This window comes from Cetorhinus maximus, chromosome 4 (assembly GCF_964194155.1).
Source record: "Cetorhinus maximus chromosome 4, sCetMax3.hap1.1, whole genome shotgun sequence".
Lineage (NCBI taxonomy): Eukaryota > Metazoa > Chordata > Chondrichthyes > Lamniformes > Cetorhinidae > Cetorhinus > Cetorhinus maximus.
The window spans coordinates 131967616-131994333 of NC_135882.1; the positions used below are offsets into that span (position 1 = coordinate 131967616).

The window sequence follows — 26718 nt, forward strand, 5'->3', positions numbered from 1 at the left end:
TGCAGGCAAAGTTGTTTGCAAGCAGGGTAAAGCCAGGCAGGAAATTCTCAACGCATCTAGCCTGCTGTGCATTTTTCAGATCAGGCCCAAGTGCAGTGGAGCAGAGCCCTGGAGTTTATTGATGAGAGTCATCTGGTTAACTAAGCAGAAGGCAAAAGTAATCCAGCTCGCTTTGATTTTTGGTGTAGGGGTTGAAAGTGAAGCTGGGAAAAAGTCAGCCAGGGATATTGGAGTGAATTTTACATGTTGATGGGATCAAAATTATTTTTAACTGCATCATGGTGATCAAAGTCAACCTGGGTGTGTCACCCCGAAGATAAATAAAACCAAACAGGGACAAGGTCACAAATGCCATAATTCCCACATTACAAGAAAACAGCCACCAACATGGTATGGTTCTCACCAAAATGTATTAATGATAGATGTGAATATTATGCTCTGCATTCACGGCCTGTAAGAGCAGTGGTGGGCAACCTTCGGCACACCTGTGTGACAATTTGTTGACCGTAGCTTGCACGCAGGGTTGTCAGATTCTGCTGGTTTCCATCAGTGTAGGATTTTTTTCCTGACTGGTATTACTAAAGTGACGTAAAGCAAAGGCACGTGAATTGAGGTGTGCGCTGATTGCACACAACATTGACTGTGACAGCCATGCACTCCCTCTGCATCCAAAGTGTTGCATGAGAGCAGACTTTTTCACATGCATCAAATGCAAGCAGTGCAGTAGACAAATAGCTGGAAACTTCAATGAGAAGTTGCAAAGCTTCTGCAAATCCCTGAGTCCTAATCTAAAAAAGCTTGAGGAGGACGGATTCAATCAGAAGTCGCATTGAGCATGATTTAAGTTAGCCGAGTTCTTTATTTCCTTTCATTTTAACCATTTAAAGTTTTTTTTTTAAAATCATTCATGGGATGTGGGTGTCGCTGCCTCGGCTAGCATTTATTACCCATCCCTAATTGCCCTTGTTCAGAGGGCATTTAAAAGTCAGCCACATTTCTGTGGTTTACCCAGCTCAGGTAAGGGTGGCAGATTTCAACATTAGTGAACCAGATGGGTTCTTGCGACAATCGGATATGGTTTTGTGGTCATCAGACTTAATTCCAGATCTTTATTGAATTCAAATTTCACCATCTGCTGTGGTGGGATTTGAACCCAGAGCATTACGCTGGGTCTTTGAAATACTTGTCCAGTGATAATACCCCTATGCCACCACCACCCCCACTTAAAGTTGATGACAGTTCGCTTCACATGATTTTTTAAGCATTTTCTATAACTCGTTATGAAATATTCAGCATGTGTTCAATGTTACTCTTATTCATAGGGTCATGGTTAGTGCACATGCCCGATTTCAATCTTGCGGCTAACTGAGATGAAGGGTCACTCACGAGCCTTGGTTGCCCAACACTGCTGTAGGGCCAAGAACTTGCACAAATTCCTACCTATGCTTTACACATACAGCATGTGGCATGATTTGCTGCCCAAACTGTGCAAAGCCATGGAGGCAGAAAAGGAAGTGAATATCTCCAAATATATCTGAACAATTCACTTTCCCTCAACATCCATGAATTGATAACTGTCTCTCCCCAATAGCAGGCAACAACAACACCATAGAAACAGAAGCTCTGGAACCTAACAATAGATTAGCTGTCATAGTTACCATTTCCAGACAGCTAGTGGGTAAGCAAAATCAGCATTTTATGTAAATTACCTTCCCTCCTGCAGACAATGGCTCATCCTCTTGCTCATCTGCAACAAGATTAATTCAGGATGTGTATTAGCTTTCACAGGTGCAATCGAGTCCTCAAAAAAGTGAAACAGATGTCTGAAACAGATACTGTAATCACATGCTTTGTCATGGCATCATTAAAATCAATTTGATCACTGCATTGCCACACCAAAAGGTTTCATCCTTACTGTTTGCAACAGATGGCCATAAAATAACTTACCTCTACATCCCTCTGATTTCATCAGGTCACAGGCTGCACTTATATTAACAGTGGCAAACAAACTGCATTGCCATGATCAGGATGAGTGAAGTGCACCTTAGATAAATGGTCAAGGTTTATAACCATTGACTCTGTCACAACCACAGCCCTGGTCTTTCAGAGTTTGCACTGCAAGTGTGGCAATCATTGCAGAACACTACGGGAAAAAACTTTATAGTCGTAAATACTCAGTACCCTTTCCTTCCTGCCAGAGTCAATTTGGGATCCAAATTGCCAATTTCTCTTGGATTCAAGGAGTTTTTACTTTTCTGACCAGTCTGCCATGAAGGACCTTGCCAAAAAGCCTCACTAAAATCCATGTAAAATACACCATAGAATTTTTGAGGACTCAATCAGGGTCAATTATTTATCTTTTATTTTGCAAAAATATACTTTATTCATAAAATATCTTCAACCACATTCCAAACCATTTCAAAAACACCATTACAAAGGTACAATCAGGGTCAACTTTAACAACATGTATTACCAGGTGCATCAGTACAAACAATATTACAATCATTTGCAGACATTCATTTTGAGCTGTACAGCCCGAGGGGATTTAAACAGTTCCCCGTCCCTCGGTGCACTGTGGCAGAAAGGTCTTAGACAGCGACCCTTCCCCATTGCGCCTTTGCGGCAGCTGCCCCAGGCTTTAGTGCGTCCCTCAGCACGTAGTCCTGGACTTTGGAAAGTGCCAGTCTGCAACACTCGGTCGGGGACAACTCTTTGCGCTGGAAGACCAACAAGTTTCGGGCAGACCAAAGAGCTTCTTTCACCGAGTTGATGATCCTCCAGCAGCAGTTGATGTTTGTCTCGGTGTGTGTCCCTGGGAACAGCCCTTAGAGCACAGAGCCCTGTGTCACAGAACTGCTCGGGATGAACCTCGACAGAAACCACTGCATCTCTCTCCAGACCTTCTTTGCAAAGGCACAATCTACAAGGAGGTGAACAACGGTCTCTTCCCCACCACAGCCACCTCGAGGGCAACGTGCGGAGGGGGTGAGACTCCTGGCGTGTAGGAAGGATCTGAAGGAGAGGGCCTTTCTCACCACCAGCCAAGCTACGTCTTGGTGCTTGTTGGAAAGTTCTGGCGATGATGACTTTGACAGTCTACTCGGGGTACCATCCCACAGGATCCACCTTCTCCTTTACTCTCAGGGCCTCTAAGACGTTACGTGCCGACCACTGCCTGATAGACTTGTGGTCAAAGGTGTTTCTCTGCATAAATTTTTCCACGAGGGACAGGTAGTACGGCACGGTCCAACTACTTGGAGCGTTCCGCGGCAGCGTGGCCAGACCCATCCTTCGCAACACCGGGGACAGGTAGAACCTCAGCACGCAGTGACACTTGGTGTTTGCGTACTGAGGGTCTACGCACCGCTTGATGCAGCCACACACAAAGGTGGCCATCAGTGTGAGGGCAATGTTGGGCACGTTTTTTCCCCCTTTATCTAGAGGCTTGTACATTGCGTCCCTGCGGACACGATCCATTTTCGAACTCCAGATAAAGTGGAAGATGGCTCGGGTGATCGCCATCGCACAGGAGTGTGGAATGGGCCAGACCTGCGCCACGTACAGCAACAGCGAGAGTGCCTCACACCTGATGACCAGGTTCTTACCCGCAATGGAGAGGGAGCGTCGCTCCCACATGCCCATTTTCCTTTTCACCATAGACACTCGCTCCTTCCAGTTTCTAACGCATGCCCTGGTCCCTCCGAACCATATCCCCAGCACCTTCAGGCCGTCAGCTCCCAAAGAACATGGCCTCGCTCTTCCCACGATTTACCCTGGCTCCCGAGGCCAGTTCGAACTGGTCGCTGATGTGGATCAGTCTGCACACCGACAGCGGATCCGAGCAGAAGACGGCGACGTCGTCCATGTACAGGGAGGCTTTTACCTGAGTGCCTCCACTGCCTGGGATCGTCACTCCTCTTATGCCCGGATCCTTCCTGATGGACTCGGCAAAGGGTTCTATGCAACACACGAAAAGAACAGGCGAGAGAGGACAGCCCTGCCTGACTCCAGATTTAATCGGAAAGCTATCTGTTTCCCACCCATTGATTGAGACTGCGCTACTGATGTTAGTGTAGAGCAGTTGGATCCAATTTCGAATTCCCTCCCCAAACCCCATTTTGGAGACCACATCCACCATGCAGGTGTGCAATATTCTGTCAAAGGCCTTCTCCTGATCCAAGCGGATGAGGCAGGTATCCACACCCCTGTCCTGCACATAGGCAATCGTATCCCTGAGCAGCGCGAGGCTTTCAGAGATCTTCCTGCCTGGCACAGTGCCGGTCTGGTCAGGGTGGATCACCAATTCCAGAGCGGATTTGACCCGATTGGCGATGACCTTGGACAGAATCTTATAGTCCACATTCAACAGTGAAATGGGTCGCCAATTCCTAATTTCCTCCCTTCCCCCCTTGTGCTTGTAGATGAGGGTGATAATGCCTTTCCTCATGGATTCTGACATGCTGCCGGCCAGGAGCATACTCTCGTACACTTCTAGCAGGTCTGGGCCCATCCAGTCCCACAGAGCCGAATACAACTCTGCCGGCAAGCCATCGCTTCCAGGAGTTTTACTCTTCTTGAAGGACTCAAGGGCCTTAGTCAGTTCGTCAGGAGTTAGCGGTTTTTCCAGGCTCTCCCGTGTACTGTCGTCTAAGACCTCCGTGATAGAGGACAGGAAGGACTGGGAGGCCGTGCTGTCTGTGGGCTTCACGTCATACAATCCGGCATAAAAGGATTTGCAGATCCTCAAAATGCCGGACTGCGATGACTTTACTGAGCCGTCTTCTTCCTTCAGGCTGCTGATCACAGAGCTTTCTCTGTGTATCTTTTGGAAGAAGCAACGTGAGCACGTCTCATCCTGCTCCACGGAGCAGACTCTGGAACGGAAGGTGATCTTGGAGGCCTCCGAGGCAAAGAGCGAGGCTTGCTGGCTCTTCACCTCTTGGAGTTCCTCCTTGACATCGACCCCCATCGACTGCAGCCGGAGCAGATTCTGCATGTTTTTCTGGAGTCGAGACATTTCCCTCTGTTCCCTTCTAGCTTTCTGGGTGCCTTTGAGGATGAAAATCCTCTTGATGTTTCCCTTGATCGCTTCCCACCAGTGTGTCAGGGACTCAAAGAGGGGTTTCACGGTTCTCCAACCTTTGTAATCCCTCTTGAGCTCCTCAATGTTCTCTGGGGTCAGCAGTTGCATGTTTAGCTTCCATGCCCCCCTGCCCACCCTCTGGTCCTTCTCTAAGTGGCAGTCAGCCAGTAGGAGGCAGTGGTCAGAGAAGAACACCAGCTTGACATCGGTGGATCTGACTGCGAATGCACGGGACACAAACAGGAAGTCTATCCTGGAACGGATGGACCCTTCTGGCCGCGACCAGGTGTATCTACGCTGCACTCCATCTGCAGGGTTGCTGAGGACGTCGTGCAGCTTGGCATCCTTAACTGTTTCCATCAGAGATCTGGACATAGCGTCCAATCTGCTGTCGGCCCTGCTGGACCGTCCAGCCGCATCGATGATGCAGTTGAAGTCACCACCCAGAATGACCAGCCTGGAGGTCGCCAGCAGCAGTGGGAGCTGCTGAAGAACCTCCAGCTGCTCGGCCCCTTGTGATGGGCCGTACACGTTAATTAACCGGAGTGGAGCGTTCTTGTACATTACGTCTGCTACGAGGAGGCGCCCGCCCTCCACCTCCTTAACCTCGGAGACGGTGAAGTTGCCTCCCCGCAGCAGAATACCCAGGCCGGAGGAACGAGAGTCGTTTCCTCCCGACCAGATCGATGGCCCGTGGGACCACCATCGTGACCATTGCCTGTAGGAGCTGAGGTGTGGAATCGCACACTCCTGCAGAAACAACAGGTCAGCTTTGACCTTGGCAAGGTAGTCCAAGGTCGCAACACATCGCGTAGTAGATTTCATGCTACGCACATTTATGGATACAATCTTTAAACCCATTTTAAAACATTTATTCTTCTACCAAACCTGTTGTCTCTGAGAGTCCCAGACCTTTAGTCTGTTCCTTCATACCCGTAGTGAGTTCAAATTCCTTCACTTTGGATGGGCTCAGGTAATCCCCATTGGCAGTGTTCTGCTCGGGTGGCATCTCAGGGTCCGTGCAGAGAGCGGAGTTTGAGATGACCTTTGCTGGAGAAGCTTCTCCAAACCTCACCCCCTCTAGGGCGTTGCTGCTCCCGGCTTCCCGGAGCTGGGGTGCGCTGATCGCCTCACTGCTTCCAGATTCCTGGGGCTGTGGTGCACTGGCCTCTTCAGGTTTTGGGCAAAGTTGGGGTGCGCTGGTCTCCTCGTTGTCTCCAATGTTCTAGAGCTCGGGTGTCTCGACCTCCAACGCCCTAGAGCTTTGCCGCTTCTTCTGTCGGTGCCATCCTAGCCCAGCTTCGTCCGAAGAGCTGCTGCCTATGTCAACCATGTCGGATGGGAGACGCCTCTTGCCACTTGTCTGGGGAATGGCTTGGTCCCTTCTTAGCCCCTTCTTCCTTTTGGCTCTCTTCACCGTCTGTCACTCCCCCTGCTGCTTTTCCACTGCTGCCTCCTCCTCCTCCATTGATTCACTCTCCTGAGGAGTGGGAGGTTCAGGGGGTGGTGCTGTTGATTGGCTGTCTGCTTCCTCAATCTTTTCCTCAACCTTGTCTCTCTCTGTGTCCTCCTTTGTCCCGTTGAGTTCCCTGGGGGCCTTGGTGGTTGGAGTGACACGAAGCATTTCTTCTGCTTCCCCCTCATTGGCTTTGGCTGCCTGTGCGTAAGTACGGCAGCGTTTGGGGCAGGTCCTGCCTCGCCACACAGGTTGCAGCACTTAGCCTGTTTGCAGTCTTTTGTCTGGTGCCCTTCCTGTTTGCAGTTCTTGCAGAGGGAGGCGCTGCAGTTGGCCGCCACATGACCAGCCTTGCCGCATGAGCTACAATGTTTGGGTTGCCCAGCGTAGACCAGGTAGCCTCGGCTTCCCCCGATAGCGAATCTGGAAGGAGGGTGGAAGGTGGCTCCCTTACCATCGGTCTTGAGCGTGACTTTAAACTGGCATTTGCCTGTCCAGATCCCCAAATCGTCTCTAACCTCGGTGCAGCTCCCCACCTTATCGAAGTACCTGGCGAGGAAGGTGAGCACGTCGGCGACAGGGACGAAGGGGTTGTACAGATGCACCGTCACCATCCGGTCCCGTTTCAACGGCAGAGCAAAGAGTGGCTCCGCCGTCAGGATCTTCATCTCCGGCAGGTCTCTCTTCTCCTCGAACACCTTCAGGAGCTTGACGCAGTCTGCCACTCGCTTGAACGTCACGTCGAAATATCCAGCGCTGGGGAAGTCCTGCAGGGTGTAGATCTCCGCAGCTTCAAACCCACACACCTTTAACAAGATCCTCCTGGCGAAGGCGGCCCGATCCATAGGTGCTCCTCCTTCGCTGTCCTTCACCGTGACTTGGACGGTGTTAGATACCCCATGGTATTGGGTTCGATTGGTTATAGCATTTGTTTCCCGACCTTGCCCTGGCAGAACCATGATCATGGTCTCTCCCCTGCCAGGTCAATCAGGGTCAATTAGTCAGATGCAACATTCACCTAAATCGAGGGCTTGACCACAAAATCCAGGCTGACATTCCACCAAGAGAACTGAGGGAGAGCTACACTTTTCGATCCAAAGTTTTAACAGAGGCCTTATTTTCCCCCTCAGTTGGGCATAAAAGATCCCATGGCACTACTGCAAATATCCCTGGTGCCCTGGCCAATATTTATCCTTCATTCAACACCACAAAAAACAGATTATCCGGTCACTATCACATTGCTCTTTATGGGAGGTGGTTGCATGCAAATTGGTTACCACGTCTCCTACGGTACAACAATGCCTCAGAAATACCTCAAGGCTGTAAAGTGCTTTGGGATGTCCGGTGAGGAAATATATTGTATACATGCAGGTTTTTTCCCTCTTATTTGGCTATACTTGATTATTCTGCACCTTTCTGAATGATGATTTATAATTTCCACTTCTGATAATGTACCCACCACCGGGGTAACGCTGATTGGTCTGCTCTTTTAAAATCAACGACACTGGAATGAGTTGGCCCAAATTGATCAAGTTTCAGTGGAAGAGCATTTAGGGGGCAGTGACCTTTGTATAAGGTTTTGGTTGGCCATGGAAAAGGACAAGCAACAATCCAGAGCAGGGATTATTAATTGACGGAAAGCCAACTTCCATGGAATGAGAATGCATCTGAGTCGAGTGGGTTGGAATCAAATGTTGGCAGAAAAGACGGTGGCTGAACAATGGGCCACCTTCAAAGAAAAAGTATTGCAGACAATGTCAAAGTATATCCTCTTCAAAGGGAAAGGTGGGACAAAAATCCAATGTGCCCTGGATGATGAGAAAGATAGAGGTAAAGATGATAAGGAAGAAGTGCATGTACGAGAGATGTCATGTAGATAATAGTGGATAATGAGACTGAATACAGAATGACTAAAGGGGAAGTGAAAAAATTAATAAGAAAAGCAAGGATAAAGCATGGAGAGACTGGCAGCTAACATAAAAGGGAATCCCAAGATTTCCTATAAGCATATAAATAATAAAAAGGGTACTAAAACAAAGAGCAGGGCCAATTAGGGATTTTAAAAAAAGGGATGACCTGCACCTGGAGGCAGGAGAAACAGAGATATTAAACGAGTACTTTACATCTGTCTTTACAAAGGAAGAAAATGCCACTGAGGCAGAGGTGAGAGGAGGTAACTGGTACACTCGAAGAATTTACAATTGAGAAGATGGTGGTGGTTTTAGAAAGACTATCTTTACTTAAAATAGATAAGGTACCAGGACCAGATGAGATGCATCCAAGGGTACTCAGCGAAGTGAGTGTGGAAGTTGCAAAGGAACTAGTTACAATCTTCCAGTCTTCTTGAGACATGCAGGTGGTGCCAGAGGACTGGAGAATGTCGAATGTTACACCCTTGTTCAAAAAGAGGGTGCAGGGATAAAGCTGGCAACTACAGGCCAGTCAATTTGACATCAGTGGTAGGGAAACTTACAGAAACTACCGTTCAGGACAAAAATCAATAGTCACTTAGACAAATGCAGGATAATTAAAGAAAGCCAGCATGGATTCATTAAGGGAAAATCATTCAACTAATTTGGGAGTTTTTTGGGGAGGTAACAAAGAAGGTTGATAGGGGCGATGCTGTTGATGTGGTGCATAAGGATTTTCAAAAGGTATTTGATACAGTGCCACACAATAGATGTGCGAGCAAAATTCTAGCTCATGGAATAAAAAGCGAAGTAGGCACTTGGATAAGAAATTGGCTGAGTGACAAGAAACGGTTGAGTGACAAGAAACCAACAGTAGTGGTTAATGGATGTTTTTCAGATTAGAGGGAGGTTTGTAGTGGAGTTCCCGAGGGATCAGTGTTGGGGCCCTTGCTGTTCCTGATAAATATTAACGACCTGGACGGTGGTGTTCAGGGCATGATTTCAAAATTTGCAGATAATATGTAGGTTTGGAAATGTTGCCAACTGGGATAAGGATAGTCTTGAACTTAAAGAGGACATAAACATGTTGGTGGATTGAGCAGACAAGTGGCAGATGAAGTGTGATGCAGAGAATGTGAAGGTGATTCATTTTGATAGGAAGAATATGGAGACACAGTACAAAATAAAAGGGAGAAACTCTAAAGCAGGTGCAGGAGCACTAGGGGCCTCAGTGTATGTGTACCTAAGTCATTGAAGATGGCAGGGCATGTTGAGAGAGCTGTTAAAAGCATATAATATCTGAGGCTTTATTAACATGGGCACTGAGTTCAAGAGTAAAGAGGTCATGTTGAATGTGTATAAGACACTAGTAGGGCCTCATCTGGGGGACTGCATCCAGTTCTGGGTGCTATACTTGATAAAGGGTGTGAAGGTATTGGACAGAGGATATAGGAGATTCATAAGAATGATTCCAAAGATTAAAGAACTGCAATTAGGATGATAGATTGGAGAGGCTGGGATTGTTTTCCTTGGAGAAATGAAGACTGACAGGAGTCTTGATAGAGGTATTCAAGATCCTGAGGTGTAGGACAGGGTAAAAAGGAGAAACTGTTGCCACTCAAGGGAGCACCAAGAACTCAAGGGCACAGATTCAAAATCTTTGGCAAAAAGAGTAAAAAGGTGAGGAAAAATTTTTTCACCCAGAGGGCAGTTGTTGTCTGGAACAAATTTACTGAGGGTGGTGGAGGCAGGTTCAATTGAAGTATTCAAAAGGGAATTGGATTGCTACCTGGAAAGAAAGAATGCGCAGGATTACAGGGATAAGGCAGGGGAGTGAGACTAGGTAGAATGCGCTTTCAGAGAGCAGTGCAGATTTGATGGGCCGAATGTGCTTCTTCTGCACTATAAAGATCCTGTGATTGTGTAACACAACAATGTTTGCATCATCATCCTCTTACGACAGTCGGTGCTAATTTTCATAAAGGTCCATGCCCATTTCTTCTTCCTCCACACACAGGTTACCACCAAGCTTAGTGCTCATTATAAGACACCACATCGTTGATCAAATTTACCAGGACAACTTAACAGCACCCCACAGGTTACCTCCCAGGCTGGAGTTCGGAGGTCAGGCATCAGCAGCATGTTATAATGGTACTGAGACAAAATTATTGTTCAGATCAATCACCACAAAAGTAGCAGCCTGCCACAAGGTCATTATGGTCCACTGCACAACAGAAATTACACAAAACAACATACTTCAATGGTGTGTGACACTTTAAATTCATGCCCCACACTTCACTCTATAGTAAAATGCAATTTTGAAGACTGAGATCTGATCGAATTGTTTTATGTTCAGACATCAAGGATAAGGGTCTTAAGTCAGGGGGAGGGGGTGGCAGGGAGAAGTGAGTAAATGGAGCCACAATCTCACCGAATAGCAGAACTGGTGCATAAAGCCAGAGACCAATCCTCGTTCCAATAAAGGAGATGGAGAGAGTTCAGAACCAATGTTCCCACTTCAAAATAAGCATGGGACTCACAAATCTAGAGCCCCATGGGCATCAAGGAGCATAAACGATTGGCTTTGGTTTTTAAAAAAAAAAATCAAAGCTCAAGTCAGATGACAACAGCTCAATGCTGCAGAGATCTTACAACAGTAAAAAAAAAATGCAGGGATTAAATTCAGAAGAGAATTTTAAAAACAAAGCATGAAAAACACTGGCAAATAAAATCAAAAGAAACCCAAAAATATTATAAAGAATAAAATGAAAATGAAGGAAAAGAGATGGTCTATTAGAGGCAAAAAGGTCACCTGCATTTGGAGGGAGAAATAGGCATGGACCTTTAGAAAAGCTTAGCATCTACCATCACAAGAGGATGATGATTCATTGTTGCATTGTGAATTAAAATAAGCAACAGACCTAATAATTGTAGGCCAATTAATGTCATCATGGTGGCAGGTAAATTATAGGAGGTCATTATAAATCATCACTTCGAAAGGCACAGAATAATCAAACAGCCAAAAAAGAAAAAATCCTGCATTTATACCACGCATTTCATGACCAACAGACATCACAAAGCACTTTATAGTCAAAGAAGTATTTCTGAAGTGTGGTCATTTTTGTAATATAGGGCAGGATTTTTCACTAAGCAGGCAGGCGTGCACCTGACCTGCTAGCGCATAGAATGACACCCGATGACGTCTGGCGAGTGTCCAGACATCATCACGCACTCGCGCGATATTTCAGTCAGCAGGTAGGCACGGGAATCGGCAGCACACCCTCCAGCAATTAAAAGGCCTATTAAGTCCATTAACAATGTAATTGATTTAAACTTCCGCTGCCCGTCCAACCTTCCAGTTGGCGGCAGGCAAAAAGGCCAAGCAACCTTTGCATTTTTTGTGAAACCTCATCCATGGGTAGGGTGAGGTTTCAATCCGTCATTTAAAAAAATTTTTTAAATTCATCCTAATTTCTAACATGTCCCTGCTCATGTGACAGTCACATGAAGGGACATGTTTCTTAACATTTCAGAAATCTTTATTTTTAATTGTCAAAACTCACTCGCCCCAACAGAGCTCTGTGCCTCAAGGAGCTTTTCCAACACTCACCCATGCACATGTGCTAACTTGCGTTCTTGCCCTCCTACCCCTTTACACAGGCAGCACTGAACACTATCGCGCACATTTCATGCTGGGCAGGCCTTAATTGGCCCCCCGAGCGTGAAATCGCAGTCCAGCCCCAATTGCACGCAGTGGTCGGCTTCCCGACCACCCAAGGGAATAATCCTGGCCGTAGGAAACCTGGCAGCCAATTTGCACACAGTCAGCTCCCACAAACGGCAAGATGATAGTGACCAGATGACGTATTTTTTGAGATGTTCAATGAGGGATAAATACTGGCCAGGATGCCTGGGATAACTCCCCTGCTCTTCTTTGCAATGCGAACATACGAATTCAGGTGTAGGCCACCTGGCCCCTCAAGCCTGCTCTGCCATTCACCAAGATCACGGTTGATCTAACTGTAACCCCAACCCCACATACCTGCCTACCCCGTTTCATCTTTCAACGCCTTGTTAATCAAGAATCTATCTAGCTCTGCCCTAAAAATGTTAAAAAACTCTGCTTCCATTACCTTTTGAGGATGAGCGCTCCAAAGACACTCAACCCTGAGAGAAAAATGTCTCTCCCTATCATAAATGAGCGACCCTTTATTTTTAAACAGTTACCCTGAGTTCTAGGTTCTCACAAGAGGAAGCATCCTATCCACATTCACCTTGTCAAGACCCCTCAGGATCTTAAAGGTATCAATCAAGTCACCTCAGTCTTCTAAATTCCAGTGGATACAAGCCTGACCTGTCCAACCTTTCCTCATAAGACAACCCGCCCATTCCTGTTATTAGTCTAGTAAATCTTCTCTGAACTGCTTCGAATGCATTTACATCTTTCTTTAAATAAGGAAACCAATACTGTACACAATACTCCAGATGTGGTCTCACCAGTACCCTGTACAACTGAAGCATAACCTTCTGACTTTTGTAATCGATTTCCCACATAATAAACAGTAACATTCTATTAGCTTTCCTAATTATTTGCTGCATCTGCATGCTAGCCTTTTGTGCTTCCATGGAATCTTTTCTGTCCAACTGGGAAGACAAACAAGGCCTCTTAAAACATTTGATCCAAAAGAGGATGCTTCTGACAGTGCAACACTCCCTCAGTTCTCTGCTGGAGTGTCAGCCTAGATTTTGTGCTCAGGTCCTCGATTTAACAGAAGGTCACGTCCGACTAACTTAATTGAATTCTTGAAGAGGCAATGAGGGTAAATGATATACTTTACATGGATTTTGGTGATGCTTTTTGGGAAGGTACCTCATGGCAGACTGGTTAAAAAAGTAAAAGCTCAGAAAAACCCAAGAAAAAGTGGCAATTTGGACACAAAATTAGCTCAATGCAGAAAAAGGGCAATAGTTGATGGGTTATTTGCAACAAGCTTCCAGTGGCATTCCACAAGCATCAGGGCTCAGCCCCTTGCTTTCCATGGTATATATTAATGACTTAGACTTCAATACAAGGGGTTATGATTATGATACAAGAATTGGCTGTTTGGTTCATAGTGAGAGAAAAAAGCTGTACAATGCAGGAACATATCAATGAACTAGTCAAGTGGGTAGAAAAGTAGCAAATGTAATTCAATCTTGACAAGTGAGAAGTAATTCATTTGGAAAGGACAAACAAGGGAATACGTTAAATATTCAGATACAGAGGAGTGTAGAGGAAATAAGGGACCTTGGAGGGTGTCCACAGACTCCTCAAGACAACAGGACAAGTAGATAAGGTGGTTAAGGTCATTTTTCTTTATATACTCTCCCTAATTAGCCAGGGCATAGAATAGGAGGAGCAGGAAAGAGATGCTAGGACAGCCCCTGTTAGGCCACAGCATATGATCACACTAGAATATACAAGGATGTTGCCAGGAATCGAAAATTTTAACTGAATAGACTGAGGTTGTTTTCTTTGGAACAGCGGAGGCTGGGTCGGGGGTTGTGGGCAGTGGGGGGGCGGGGGGGGGGGGGGGTTTGAATTTAACCAAAGCATATAAAATTGAGGGGCCGAGAGTGGATGTTAGCAGTGAGGCCAATAACTGTGGGCATAGATTTAAAGTAACGAGTAAAGGGTTAGAGGGGACTTGAGTTCTTTTTAATCCCAGAGCTTGGTGAGGGTAATACTCACTGCTGAAAAGGGTGGCAGCAAAGCACTTGGATATGCACTTGAAATGCTGCAACCTAGAATGCCACAAAGCAAGAAAAAGTGGAATTGGAATTAGGCGGGATAGCTTTTTAGGCCAGCATGGACATGAGCTGAAAGCAAAAAACTGCGGATGCTGAAAATCCAAAACAAAAACAAAAATACCTGGAAAAACTCAGCAGGTCTGACAGCATCTGCGGAGAGGAACACAGTTAACGTTTCAAGTCCGTATGACCCTTCAACAGAACTAAGGAAAAATGAACATGAGCTGTGTGGACTCCCTCTGTGCCACATATTTCTATGATTCAACGAATCCATAGTTCAAATGCTCCAGCCAAAACGCATGTTCCAATGAGAAAATTGTGATTTCATCTACAGTTCAAGTAGACATAATACAATTTTTTAACCTTTAAAAAAGATCTAGGCCCAAGTATGCTTTACCAAAATATGAATGGCAAAACAGCCTCTCCCTCCCGCTCTCTGTTCTGCCACTGGCTGGCTTCTGCTGCAACTCTGAACCAAGGTGAAGGAACAATTTAAAACAACACTCCCCTCATTACACTAACCCACCATTTTATCATTGTGACCACAACCTTGGTTTACACGACAATGTCTGGCACTCAAGTAAACAAAGTGTGCTCTCTCAAAGTTTAAAATGGACAAGTCCTAAAGCTACAAAGGAACATGTAGCTCATTTTAAAAAAAAAGATAAATGGTAGATTCATGAGCAGGTTCCTGGGAGGAGAGACAGCAATCAAATCATTCCAGCCAATGTGAAAGGAAAGGAGTTACACCCTGAAAGCAACATTCCCTCTAATTTGAGTGCGTAGCCCATTTGAATACTTAGCAAGCTACACATGCACAGCGAGGGTTTGATTTGTGCGTGGCCTGCATAGGAATTTTGATTGTACAGCTTAGAGAACACAGCCAACAAGGGGAGGTGATAGCGTAGTGGTATTGTCGCTGGACTAGTAATCCAGAGACACAGGGTAATGCCTGGGGGCCCAGGTTCGAATCCCGCCACGGCAGATGGTGGCATTTGAATTCAATAAAAATATAGAATTAGAAGTCCAGTGATGACCATGAAATCATTGTCAATTATTGTAAAAACCCAGCTGGTTCACTAATGCCCTTTAGGGAAGGAAATCTGTTGTCCTTACCTGGTCCAGGCCCAACCAGCAATTTGGTTGACTCTGAAATGGCCTAGCCAGTCAGTTGTAACAAACCACTCCAGACACAAAAGGAATGAAACCGGACAGACTGTCCAGCATCGACCTAGGAAACGGCAGCAGCAATCACAGCCCTATCGAACTCTGCGAAGTCCTCCTTACTAACATCTGGGGGCTAGTGCCAAAATTGGGAGAGCTGTCTAACAGGCTAGTCAAGCACAGTCATCCTCACAGAATCATATCTTACAGATAATGTCCCAGACTCCACTATCACCATCCCAGCAGAGATGGCAACACAGTGGAAAAGTCAGGAGGGAGTTGCCCTGGGAGTCCTCAACATCCACTCCAGACCCTGTGAAGCCTCATGGCATCATGTCAAACATGGGCAAGGAAACCTCCTGCTGATTACCACGTACCGCCCTCCCTCTGCTGATGAATCAGTGCTCCTCCATGTTGAGCATCACTTGAAAGCACTGAGGGTAGCAAGGACGAAGTATATTCTCTAGGTGGGGGACTTGAATGTCCATCACCAAAATTGATGGTAGCACCACTACTGACCAAGCCCTAAATGACATAGCTGCTAGACTGGGTCTGCGGCAGGTGGCGAGGGAACCAACAAGAGGGAAAAACATACTTGACCTCATCCTCACCAACCTACCTGCTGCTGATGCATCTGTCCATGACAATATCGGTATGAGCGACCACCGCACAGTTATTGTGGAGACAAAGTTCCGCCTTCACAATGAGGATACCCTGAATCGTATGGTGTGGCACTACCACTGTGCTAAATGGGATAGATTTCGAACAGATCTTGCAACTCAAGACTGGGCATCCATGAGGCGCTGTGGGCCATCAGCAGTAGCAGAATTGTACTCGAACAAATCTGTAACCTCATGGCCCAGTATACCCCCCACTCGACCACTACCATCAAGCCAGGGGAATCAACCCTGGTTCAATGAAGAGTACAGGAGGGCATACCAGGAGCAGCACCAAGCATACCTAAAAATGAGATGTTCAACCTGGTGAAGCTATAAAACAGGACTACTTGCATGCCAAACAGCATAAGCAGCAAGTGATAGGCAAAGCTAAGCGATCCCACAACCAACGGATCAGATTTAAGGTCTACAGTCCTGTCACATCCAGTCGTTGATGGTGGTGAACAATTAAACTACTCACTGGAGGAGGAGCCTCCACAAATATCTCCTCAATGATGGAGCCACCCAGCACTGCAGTGCAAAAGATATGAGGCTGAAACATTCGCAACAATCTTCAACCAGTAGTGCCGAGTGGATGATCCATCTCAACCTCCTCCAGAAATCCCCAGCAAAACAGATGCCAGTCTTCAGCCAATTCAATTCACTCCACATGATATCAAGAAATAGCTGAAGGCACTGGACACTGCAAAGGCTTTGGGCCCTGACAACATTCTAGCAGTAGTGCTGAAAACTTGTGCTCCAGAACTTGCCGCGCCCCTAGCCAAGCTGTTCCAGTACAGCTACAATGGCATTTTCCCAGCTATGTGGAAAATTGCCCAGTTATGTCCTGTACACAAAAAGCAGGACAAATCCAACCCCGGCCAATTACCACCCCATCAGTCTACTCTCCATCATCAGTAAAGTAATGGAAGGGGTCATCAACAGTGCTATAAAGGGGCACTTACTTAGCAATAACCTGCTCACTGATGCCCAGTTTGGGTTCTGCCAGGGTCACTCAGCTCCTGACCTGGTTACAGCCTTAGTTCAAACATGGACAAAAGGGCTGAAGTGAGAGTGACTGCCCTTGACATCAAGGCAGCATTTGACAGCGTGTGGCATCAAGGAGTCCTGGCAAAACTGGTGTCAATGGGAATCAGGGGGGAAAAACTCTTCACTGGTTGGAATCATACCTAGCAAAAAGGAAGATGGTTGTGGTTGTTGGAGGTCAGTCATCACTCCAGGGCATCACTGCAGGAATTCCTCAGGGTAGTGTCCGAGGGCCAACCATCTTCAGCTGCTTCACCAATGACCTTCCTTCTATCATAAGGTCAGAAGTGGGGGTGTTCGCTGATGATTGCACAATGTTCAGCACCATTCGCAACTCCTCAGATACTGAAGCAGTCCATGTCCAAATGCAACAAGGCCTGGACAATATCCAGGCTTGGACTGACGAGTGGCAAGGAACATTCATGCCACACAAGTGTCAGGCAATGACCATCTCCAACAAGAGAGAATCCAACCATCACCCCTTGATGCTCAGTGGAATTACCATCACTGAATCCCCCACTATCAACATCCTGGGGGTTACCATTGACAAGAAACTGAACAGGACTAGCCATATAAATCCTGTGGCTGCAAGAGCAGGTCAGTGGCTAGGAATCGTGCGATGAGTAACTCACCTCCTGACTCCCCAAAGCCTGTCCACATCTCCAAGGCACAAGGCAGGAGTGTGAAAGAATACTCTCCACTTGCGTGGGTGAATGCAGCTCCAACAACACTAAGGAAGCTGGACACCGTCCAGGACAAAGCAGTCCGCTTGATTGGCACCACATCCACAAACACTCACTCCCTCCACCACCGTCTCTCAGTAGCAGTGTGTATCATCTACAAGATGCACTGCAGGAATTCACCATGGCTCCTTAGACAGCACCTTCCAAACCTGCAACCACTACCACCTAGAAGGACAAGGACAACAGATAGATGGGAACACCACCACCTGGAAGTTCCCCTCCAAGCCACTCACCATCCTGACTTGGAAATATATCGCTGTTTCTTCACTGTTGATGGATCAAAATCCTGGAACTCCCTTCCTAACAGCACTGTGGGTGTGGACTGCAGCTGTTCAAGAAGGCAACTCACCACCACCTTCTCAACGGCAACTTGGTATGGGCAATAAATGCTGGCCCAGCCAACGAAGCCCACATCCCGTGAATGAATAAAAGAAACAAGACCTCTGGATTCAAGCATTTTGAATGCTCCATACCTCATTCTTAACCATCAATTCAGCTCATCTGCTGCTGAAATCCTCATTCATGCCTTTGTTACCTCTAGACTTAACAATTTCAACACAATGCTGGTTGGTCTCCCACATTCCACCCTCTGTAAACAGGTCATCCAAACTCTACTCACTGTCTCAACTTGCACCATATAATGGAAAAAGGACTTCATGCTACAGTGCAAGCAGGTAGCAGCAAAGCGATAGGGGTCAGGAAACGGGTAGTCGAAAGAAACAAATTTTTCAGATTGGAATGTTTTGGCAATTATCATGCCCCAGGGATCCATTATGAGATCCCCGCTCATTAATAGAGACAGAATTTTAAAAATTAGATTAATGATTGTAACACGAACAAGATTGTGAGAAAACAACAGAACATTGTGGAACAGAATTCACTGATGCTGTTCAATGCAAAGAAAAATATCGGGTCCAAAAAGAAATAATGGAAGGGCTCTTAGTGAGAAAGAACAAGAGTGTGGCAGCAAAGAGCGAGATAAATAATTGGGGAGACAGATCTTTACACGTGCAAATGCAGGTAGAAAATGCCTCAAATAAGCAAATAGCATAACAAAAACAGAATTACCTGGAAAAACTCAGCAGGTCTGGCAGCATTGGCGGAGAAGAAAAGAGTTGACGTTTCGAGTCCTCATGACCCTTCAGCAGAACTGAGTAAAGTTAGGAGAAGGGTGAAATATAAGCTGGTTTAAGGTGGGGGGTGGGGTGGGGGGAGAGAAGTTTTGAGGTGGCGGGGGGGTGGTAGTAGGGACAAGCAAGCAGTGATAGGAGCAGATAATCAAAAGATGTCAGAGACAAAGGAACAAGGACGTGTTAAAAGTGGTGATATTATCTAAAAGAATGTGCTAATTAAGAATGGATGGCAGGACACTCAAGGTACAGCTCTAGTGGGGTAATATTCTCCCTCCACCTGGACCCCTCCCTCTGGATTCTTACCTTCTCTTGATCTTTTCATTGAGAACTGTCGGCGTGACATTAGTCGTCTCAATCTCTCTGCTCCTCTCACCCATTCTAATCTGTCTCTCTCTGAACTTACTGCACTTCCCCACGAGAGCTGTACCTTGAGTGTCCTGCCATCCATTCTTAATTAGCACATTCTCTTAGATAATATCACCACCTTTAACACGTCTTTGTTCCTTTGTCTGTGACATCTTTTGATTATCTGCTCCTATCACTGCTTGCTTGTCCCTACTACCACCAACCACCCCCCCACCCCCCCACCCCAAAAAACCTTAAACCAGTTTATATTTCACCCCTCTCCTAACTTTACTCAGTTCTGCTGAAGGGTCATCAGGACTCGAAACGTCAACTCTTTTCTTCTCCGCCAATGCTGCCAGACCTGCTGAGTTTTTCCAGGTAATTCTGTTTTTGTTTTGGATTTCCAGCATCCGCAGTAGTTTTTTGTTTTTAACCAGATAGCATAATGGGTTTCACATTTGGGTAAAATGCAAAAGGAAACAACACTGACTTTGTGCCAGAGGTTGGCTGGATCACAGTTGGGTGTACTAAATGCACCTCTGAGTGCCCCATTAGAGGGGCATAAGAACAATGAGATGGGCAAAACAATTAATGATACCAGAAATCAAAGATGGCATTTACCAAGAAACAATGAAAACCATCTCTCTCGCCACCTTCTCTCATAACCACTTCTTTCCAGTGGGGGCAAAGAGAAAATCCGATCTAAATTATCAAAATTATAATCGTTTCCACTAGCAATGTTGCAAGTGTTTATTAAGGCAGAGATTGTAACAACTTAAATGTGAAAAGGTCAAATAAGAACAAGGATGGGGAAGTGCAGGGTAATAAGGTTAGGGGAAATAGTCCCAGTAAAAGGACTACCACCAGCACAAAAGTCTGAAGGCCACTTCTGTGCTGCAATTTTAATAGTTCAATGCCAGCTTTTGAAGTGGAAATTGTATGCACTTTCCATGGGTCAATTATCCACCCCTCAGCCCAACTGAAAAATCAAAGTTTACACTGAATAGAGATACAAGTTAAAAATATTACCTAGATCTGCAATTGTGCCTCCCTTCACAGGTGTGTGCTCACTGTCCTTCTTGGGGTTCACTAGCAAAGAAAGGAATTATAAACAGAAATTATAAACATGAGAAAACATATATAACTCGAGGAGATCTATAGGTTGTTTCAAAAGTAAATAGTCAAATTAAAACAAAAATGGCACAAATGAATTCAAAACAAAGTCCTCTTACTTCTGCTCCAAAAGAAAAAAATTGATTTGATTCCATTCATTAGGCAGAATTTTATATTACATCAGATTGAGTCATTGTTTAGTCCACTGAGCTGACTGACAGTTTTTGCTTCAGCAACCTATGTCTAATTCCATTCTCTCCTCATTAAGTTTGAAGGTACAAAGCTATCAAATTTTCCTTTCAAAAACACAAAGCATTTTGCCTCAACAACCTTGTGGCATAGCATTATCTGACCTGCTGTCTAAAGAATATCTGTAAAAACCTCATTCCTCCACCTGAGCCATAATTTTAAATTCACAACCCTCATCACTGACTCCCCAACAAGAGGCTGAATTCTCAACCTCTTCACTTTATAAAGCCTTCATAAACTTGGGGGGAAAAAAAACCTCTTCAATCCTTCTTCATATTCTAAGTTACAAAAATGGATGGGAGGATTGGATTATGAGGAGCAATTCTGGGCATGCTGGCAAGCTCTTATTGGCAGTTCTACCTTGAGCCACCTCGCAACACAGAGGAATCCGCTCCACAATTTCTCCTTTAAACCCCTTTAAATTGTCTGTGAAATGCCTTGGGACATATTTCTAGATTAAAAGGTGCAATGTTAATCCAAGCTTGTTTTGGATTCACTGTCTCTTTCCATATGGCATCCCTTTGGTGTCTCTTCATTCAGCTGAAGCCAAAGCTTCTGAATAGCTCTTGCTTCTGAGATTGGGATCAGTTCTACATGTCTGCTCAGTCCAACAGCTCTCAGAAATACAGTACAGTTCCTTCATTGCTTCACTATGAACAACCTGGCCACGACAAATTGTCAGGTTTGAACTTCTCTTGCTGACTCGCAATAATCCCAAAAAACAAGTTTGAATCTCAGTATTTCCTTTCCAACTCAACAAGTTCTTGGAAAAAGTCCAAACAGACAACCAGCAATATTGCTGCTTGGCACCTTCCACAAACAACGAGTGAAGCTAGAACTGAGTGAAGTAGGTTTGACAAAAGCCATTTGTCTGCTGCACCTGGGGCTGCTTGACAGGAACAGTTTAGATTGTGCTCTGTTTGGTATCCACCTGCACGAGATGCAAACTCTGGTTGCCTGCAATAGAAACCATCCCAACATGACTGCCATTCACCATCCATACTAACTGTTTCAGTTCAGAAAACCTTCAGTGCCTTTAAGATCACTTATTCCTTGATGCATTTTAATAATCCTGAATCACACTTGTTAACTGAAAAGTTCCTAAACTCCACAGGCAGGAAAAACATCACTGCATTAGTGTGGAAGTACCAACAATGAATGCAGAACAAGGTCCTATGACCTATACTGACTGGACTTTTACCCTTACATTGCATTCATTTTCCCTTTCTATAGTTGCAAAACATAAAACTGCAATCATAAGTACACACTCAGAGGAATCACTGCAGCACCATCACAATTTCTATGCGCACGACTGAAAGTGCACCACATTAAAAGGTGAGAGACTGTTAGAAGATATGAAGGTGGCAAAAAAAATTTGAGTATAAAAAAACACAGCTTTTATGCACATTGGGCTACACAGGAATATTTCACTGCAGTCAACACCCTTTTCATAACATCAACTGCATCACTCAGATAATGAGTCTCACGTAAGCTTGTATTTTGCAAACCAGATGCAGGAAAATAAATGGAGCCCAGATTTTTACAAACTTTCTATATGGATATTCCATAGAACCATAGAAATGTTACGACACAGAAAGAGGCCATTCACCAGCTGACGAAAGAAAAAAAATTTTTAAAAAACAGCTACCCATTCTCATCCCACTTTCCAGCACCTAGCCCATCGCCTTGCAGGTGCAAATCCAGGTACCTTACAAATCAGTTGAGGGTTTCTGCCTCTTCCAACACCAAAGCAAGCAGCAAATTGCTATTGACCTCTCCGCTTGGGGAAAACTATTCTATCTAGGCCCCTCTATCTTGTACACCTCAAATCAGGTCACCACTTAGCCTCCTCTGCTCTAAGGAAAACAAACCCGGCCTTTCCAATATTTCCTCATAGCTGCAATTTTCAAGCCCTAGCAACATTCTATTAAGTCTCCTCTGTATTCTCTCCAGAGCAATTATGCCCTTCCTGTAATGTGGCAACCAGAACTGTACACAAAATTCCAGCTGTGGCCCAACCAGCGTTTTATAGTTCCAGCATTACATGCCTGCTTTTGTATTCTATACTTCATCCAATAAAGGAAAGCATTCCATACGCTTTCTCTGCCACCATATCTATCTGTCCTGCCACCTTCAGGGATCTGTGGGCATGCACTGCAAGGTCTCACTTCAATCTACCCCTCCCAATATCCTCTCATTTGTTGTATATTCCCTAGCTTTGTTTGCCCTCCCCCAAACACATTACCTCACGCTTCTCTGGATTGAATTCCATCTACCCACTCAACCAAACCATTGATATCATTCTGGATTCAACAGCTGTCCTCTTACTCTATCAACTACACCGCCAATTTTTTTTGTCATCTGCAAATTTCCCTACCACACCACGCACATTTAAATAAGTCATTAATTTCTAAAACAAACAACAAGGGACACAGCACTGAGCCCTGTGCAATACCACTGAAAACTGTTCTCCATTTGCAAAAACATCCAACCATTGTTTCCTGTTGCTAAGCTAATTTTGGATCCAAAATATTTTGAATATTCATTTCCATGTGATTCCCATCCAAGCAGCACTGGCAAATTCATGAGAACAAACATAAAATTGGCAACGCAGGGGGAGATGGTGGTGGTGGCATAGTGGTACTGTCACTAGACCAGTTATCCAGTGGCTCAGGCTAGTGCTCTGGGGACATGGGTTACCCATGACAATGACAGTTGGTGGAACTTAAATTTATTGAAGAAATCTGGAAATAAAAGTCTCTGTAATAGTGACCATGAAATCATTGTTGATCATCATAAAGACCTATCTGGTTCACTAATGCCCTTGAGGGAAGGAAAGCTGTCATCCTTACCTGCTCTGGCCTATATGTGATTCCAGGCCCACAGCAATGTGGGTGATCTCTTAACTACCCTCTGAAATGACCTATCAAACTGCTACTAAGTCTGAAAGGAATGAAACCAGATGGAACAGGCAGCCAGAAACAACAAATGACACACAGCCCTATTGACACTGCAAAGTCCTCCTTACTGACAACTGGGGGCTCATACCAAAGTTGAGTGAGCTGTCCAAAAGACTAGCCAAGTCACAATTGCCTTTAAGGTACGGTATGTCCCAGACACCATCATCACTATCCTTGGGCATGTCCTGTCCCAAGACCCACCAGAGGTGGCAGCACAGCAGTACACAGCCTGGAGATAGTTGGCCTGAGAGTCCTCACCATTACCTCTGGACCCCATGAAGTCTCATGGCATCAGGTCAAACATGGGCAAGGAAACCTCCTGCTGATTATCATGAACCACCCTCCCTCAGCTGATGAATCAGTGCTCCTCCATGCTGAGCATCAATTGGAAAAATTACTGAGGGTGGCAAGGGCACAGCACATACTCTGGGTCTGAGAATTTAATATCCATCACCAAGAGTGGCTCTGGTGCACCATGACTAACCAAGCTGGCAAAGTCCAAAAGGACATAGCTGCTAGATTGCGCAGTAGGTGGTGAGGGAACCTACTGGCCTCATCTTCACCAATCTACCTATCACAGATGCATCCATCCAGGACAGCAGTGAAAGGAGTGGCCACCCCACAGTCCTTGTGGAGACTGTGTCCCCCCTTCACATTGAGTATATCCACCATTGTGTTGAATGGTGCCACCACTGTGCTAAAAGGGATAGATTTCAAACAAATCCAACAACAGGACTGGACATCCATGAGGCGCTGTGGGTCATCAGTAGCAGCAGAATTGTATACAGCCACAATTTGTAACCTCTTGGCCTGATCTATCCCCCCCATCTACTATTGCCACAAACTAGGGGATCAACCCTGGTTCAAGAGTGCAGGAGCAGCACCAGGTATACCTAAAAGATTCAAACTGGTAAAGATATAACAGAGGACAACTTGCTTTCCAAGAAGGGGAAGCAGCATCCGATAGACATTGCTCAGCGATCCCATAACCAACGGATCAGATCTAAGCTCTGCAATCCTGCCACATCCAGTCGTGAATGATAGGGGGCAATTAAACAACTCACTGGAGGACAAGGCTGCACAAGTATCCACATTCTCAATGATAGAGGAGCCCAGCACATCAGTGCAAAAAACAAGACATTTGCAACCATCTTCAGCTATTCATTGGATAATCCATCTCGGCCTTATCCAGAGGTCCCCAACATCATAGATGCCAGTCTTCAGCCAATTTGATTAACTCCACATGAAATCAAAAAACGGCGGAAGGCACTGGATACTGCAATGGCTATAGGCCCTGACAACATCCCACCAATAGTACTGAAGACTTGTGCTCCAGAAATAGCCATGCCCTTAGCCAAGCTATTCCAATACAGTTACAACACTGGAAAATTGCCTGGGTATGGCTTGTCCACAAAAATCAGGACAACTTCAACCCGGTCAATCACCGGCCCCATCAGTCTACTCTCAAATCATCAAAGTGATGGAAGGTGTCGCTGACAGTGCTGTCAAGCAGCACTTACTCAGCAATCACCTGCTCGCTCTGTTCGCCAGAGCCACTCAGCTCTTGTCTTAGTTCAAACATGGACAAAAAAAGATTAACTCCAGAGGCGAGGTGAGTGTGACTGCCTTTGTCATCAAGGCAGCATTTGACCAAGTGTGGCATCAAGAGACCCAAGCAAAATTGGAGTCAATGGGAATCAGGGGGAAAACACTCCACTGGTTGGAGTCATACCTAGCACAAAGGATGATGATTATGGTTGTTGGAGGTCAATCAGCTCTGTTCCAGGACATCACTGCAGAAGTTCCTCAGGATAGTGTCCTCAGCTCAACCATCTGCAGCTGCTTCATCAATGACCTTCCTTCCATGATAAGATCAGAACTGGAGATGTTCGCTGATGATTGCACAATGTTCACACCATTCGCAATGACAGATACTGAAGCAGAGCCTGACCAAATGCAGCAAGATATGGACAATATCAGGCTTGGGCTGACAAGAGGCACGCAATGACCATCTCCATTGAGAAAGAATCCAATCATCTCCTCCTGACATTCAATGGCATTATCATTGCTGAATGCTCCACTATCAACATCCTGAGTGTTACCAATAACCAGAAACTGAACTGGACCAGCCATATAAATACTTAGGCTACAAGAGCAGGCCAGAAACTAGGAATCTTGCGGCACGTAACTCACCTCCCGACTTCCCAAAGCCTGTCCACCAACTACCTGACTCCCCAAAACCTGTCCACCATTGACAAGTCATGTGTGATGGAATACTCTCCACTTGCCTGGATGAGTGCAGCTCCAAAAACACTTATTAGGAACAATGTACAATTTATATTTGCATGTGAAGAAAGGTAGAACATGGTTTTGTTTCGGTTTCATTTAATTTTTTCTCTGAGCTTCGTTCCAAGAAGTCTGGAGGGCCTCCTAGCAAAAAGTTCAGCTTTGCTGGATTTGTTTGCATACGTGCATTTATAATGAGGTTTCACAAACCCTGAAGTGAAGAGATAGGTTACAAAGAGGTTAGTAGTTTAGTAATTTTGGAGGGGGAGGAAACAGTAGAAAAAAAACTGTGTTACCTAGCAACAGGGGTCCAGGGGCACACAGACACAGGGAAAGACAAAAAGTTCAGAGTGTGTCTGTCAGAAAGTGAAGACAGGAGTTCTAAACTCTCGTAAGAAATCCTGCAAGGCTGCTGGGGGACCGAGTTTGTGGAATTTGTGTTTGCCCACACTTGAAGTAATAGCGAGTTTAGAGTGCAGTTTTGGGTGTCTCAGCAAGAGATACCAGTTGGGGAAAAAAGCATCGAATGAATGCTCGGAAATCCACTGAAAAAAAAAACAATTTGCAACTGAACCAGACCAAGCAAGAAGCGTTGGTGTTAAGACAGTGGTAAATCTAAACTGAGTTTCTGTGTCTGTAAGGGTATTGCTGGGATAAAAATATTGAGAGTTTGAATTATTTCCTTATATTTGTATTGAGATCTTTCCAATCTTTCAGTCTGGTGAAATATAGTTCATTTTTTCTTTGCCTAATTTATGTTTCATTCTTTATGTTCATCAGTGT

At 45.4% G+C, this 26718-nt stretch overlaps 1 protein-coding gene across 3 annotated transcripts in view; it reads right to left on the bottom strand.

Annotated features, from left to right (window-relative positions):
- LOC144679895 (SWI/SNF complex subunit SMARCC1-like) overlaps window positions 1-26718 on the bottom strand; it is a 213040-nt gene that overhangs the window by 152564 nt on the left and 33758 nt on the right. For all 3 annotated transcript variants that reach the window (XM_078540826.1, XM_078540827.1, XM_078540825.1), the window contains exons 12-13: window positions 20357-20416; window positions 1710-1747 (exon numbers count right to left, since the gene is read on the bottom strand). In XM_078540826.1, coding sequence (XP_078396952.1) covers window positions 1710-1747; window positions 20357-20416 — 98 coding nt within the window. The remainder of the gene's footprint in view (window positions 1-1709; window positions 1748-20356; window positions 20417-26718) is intronic.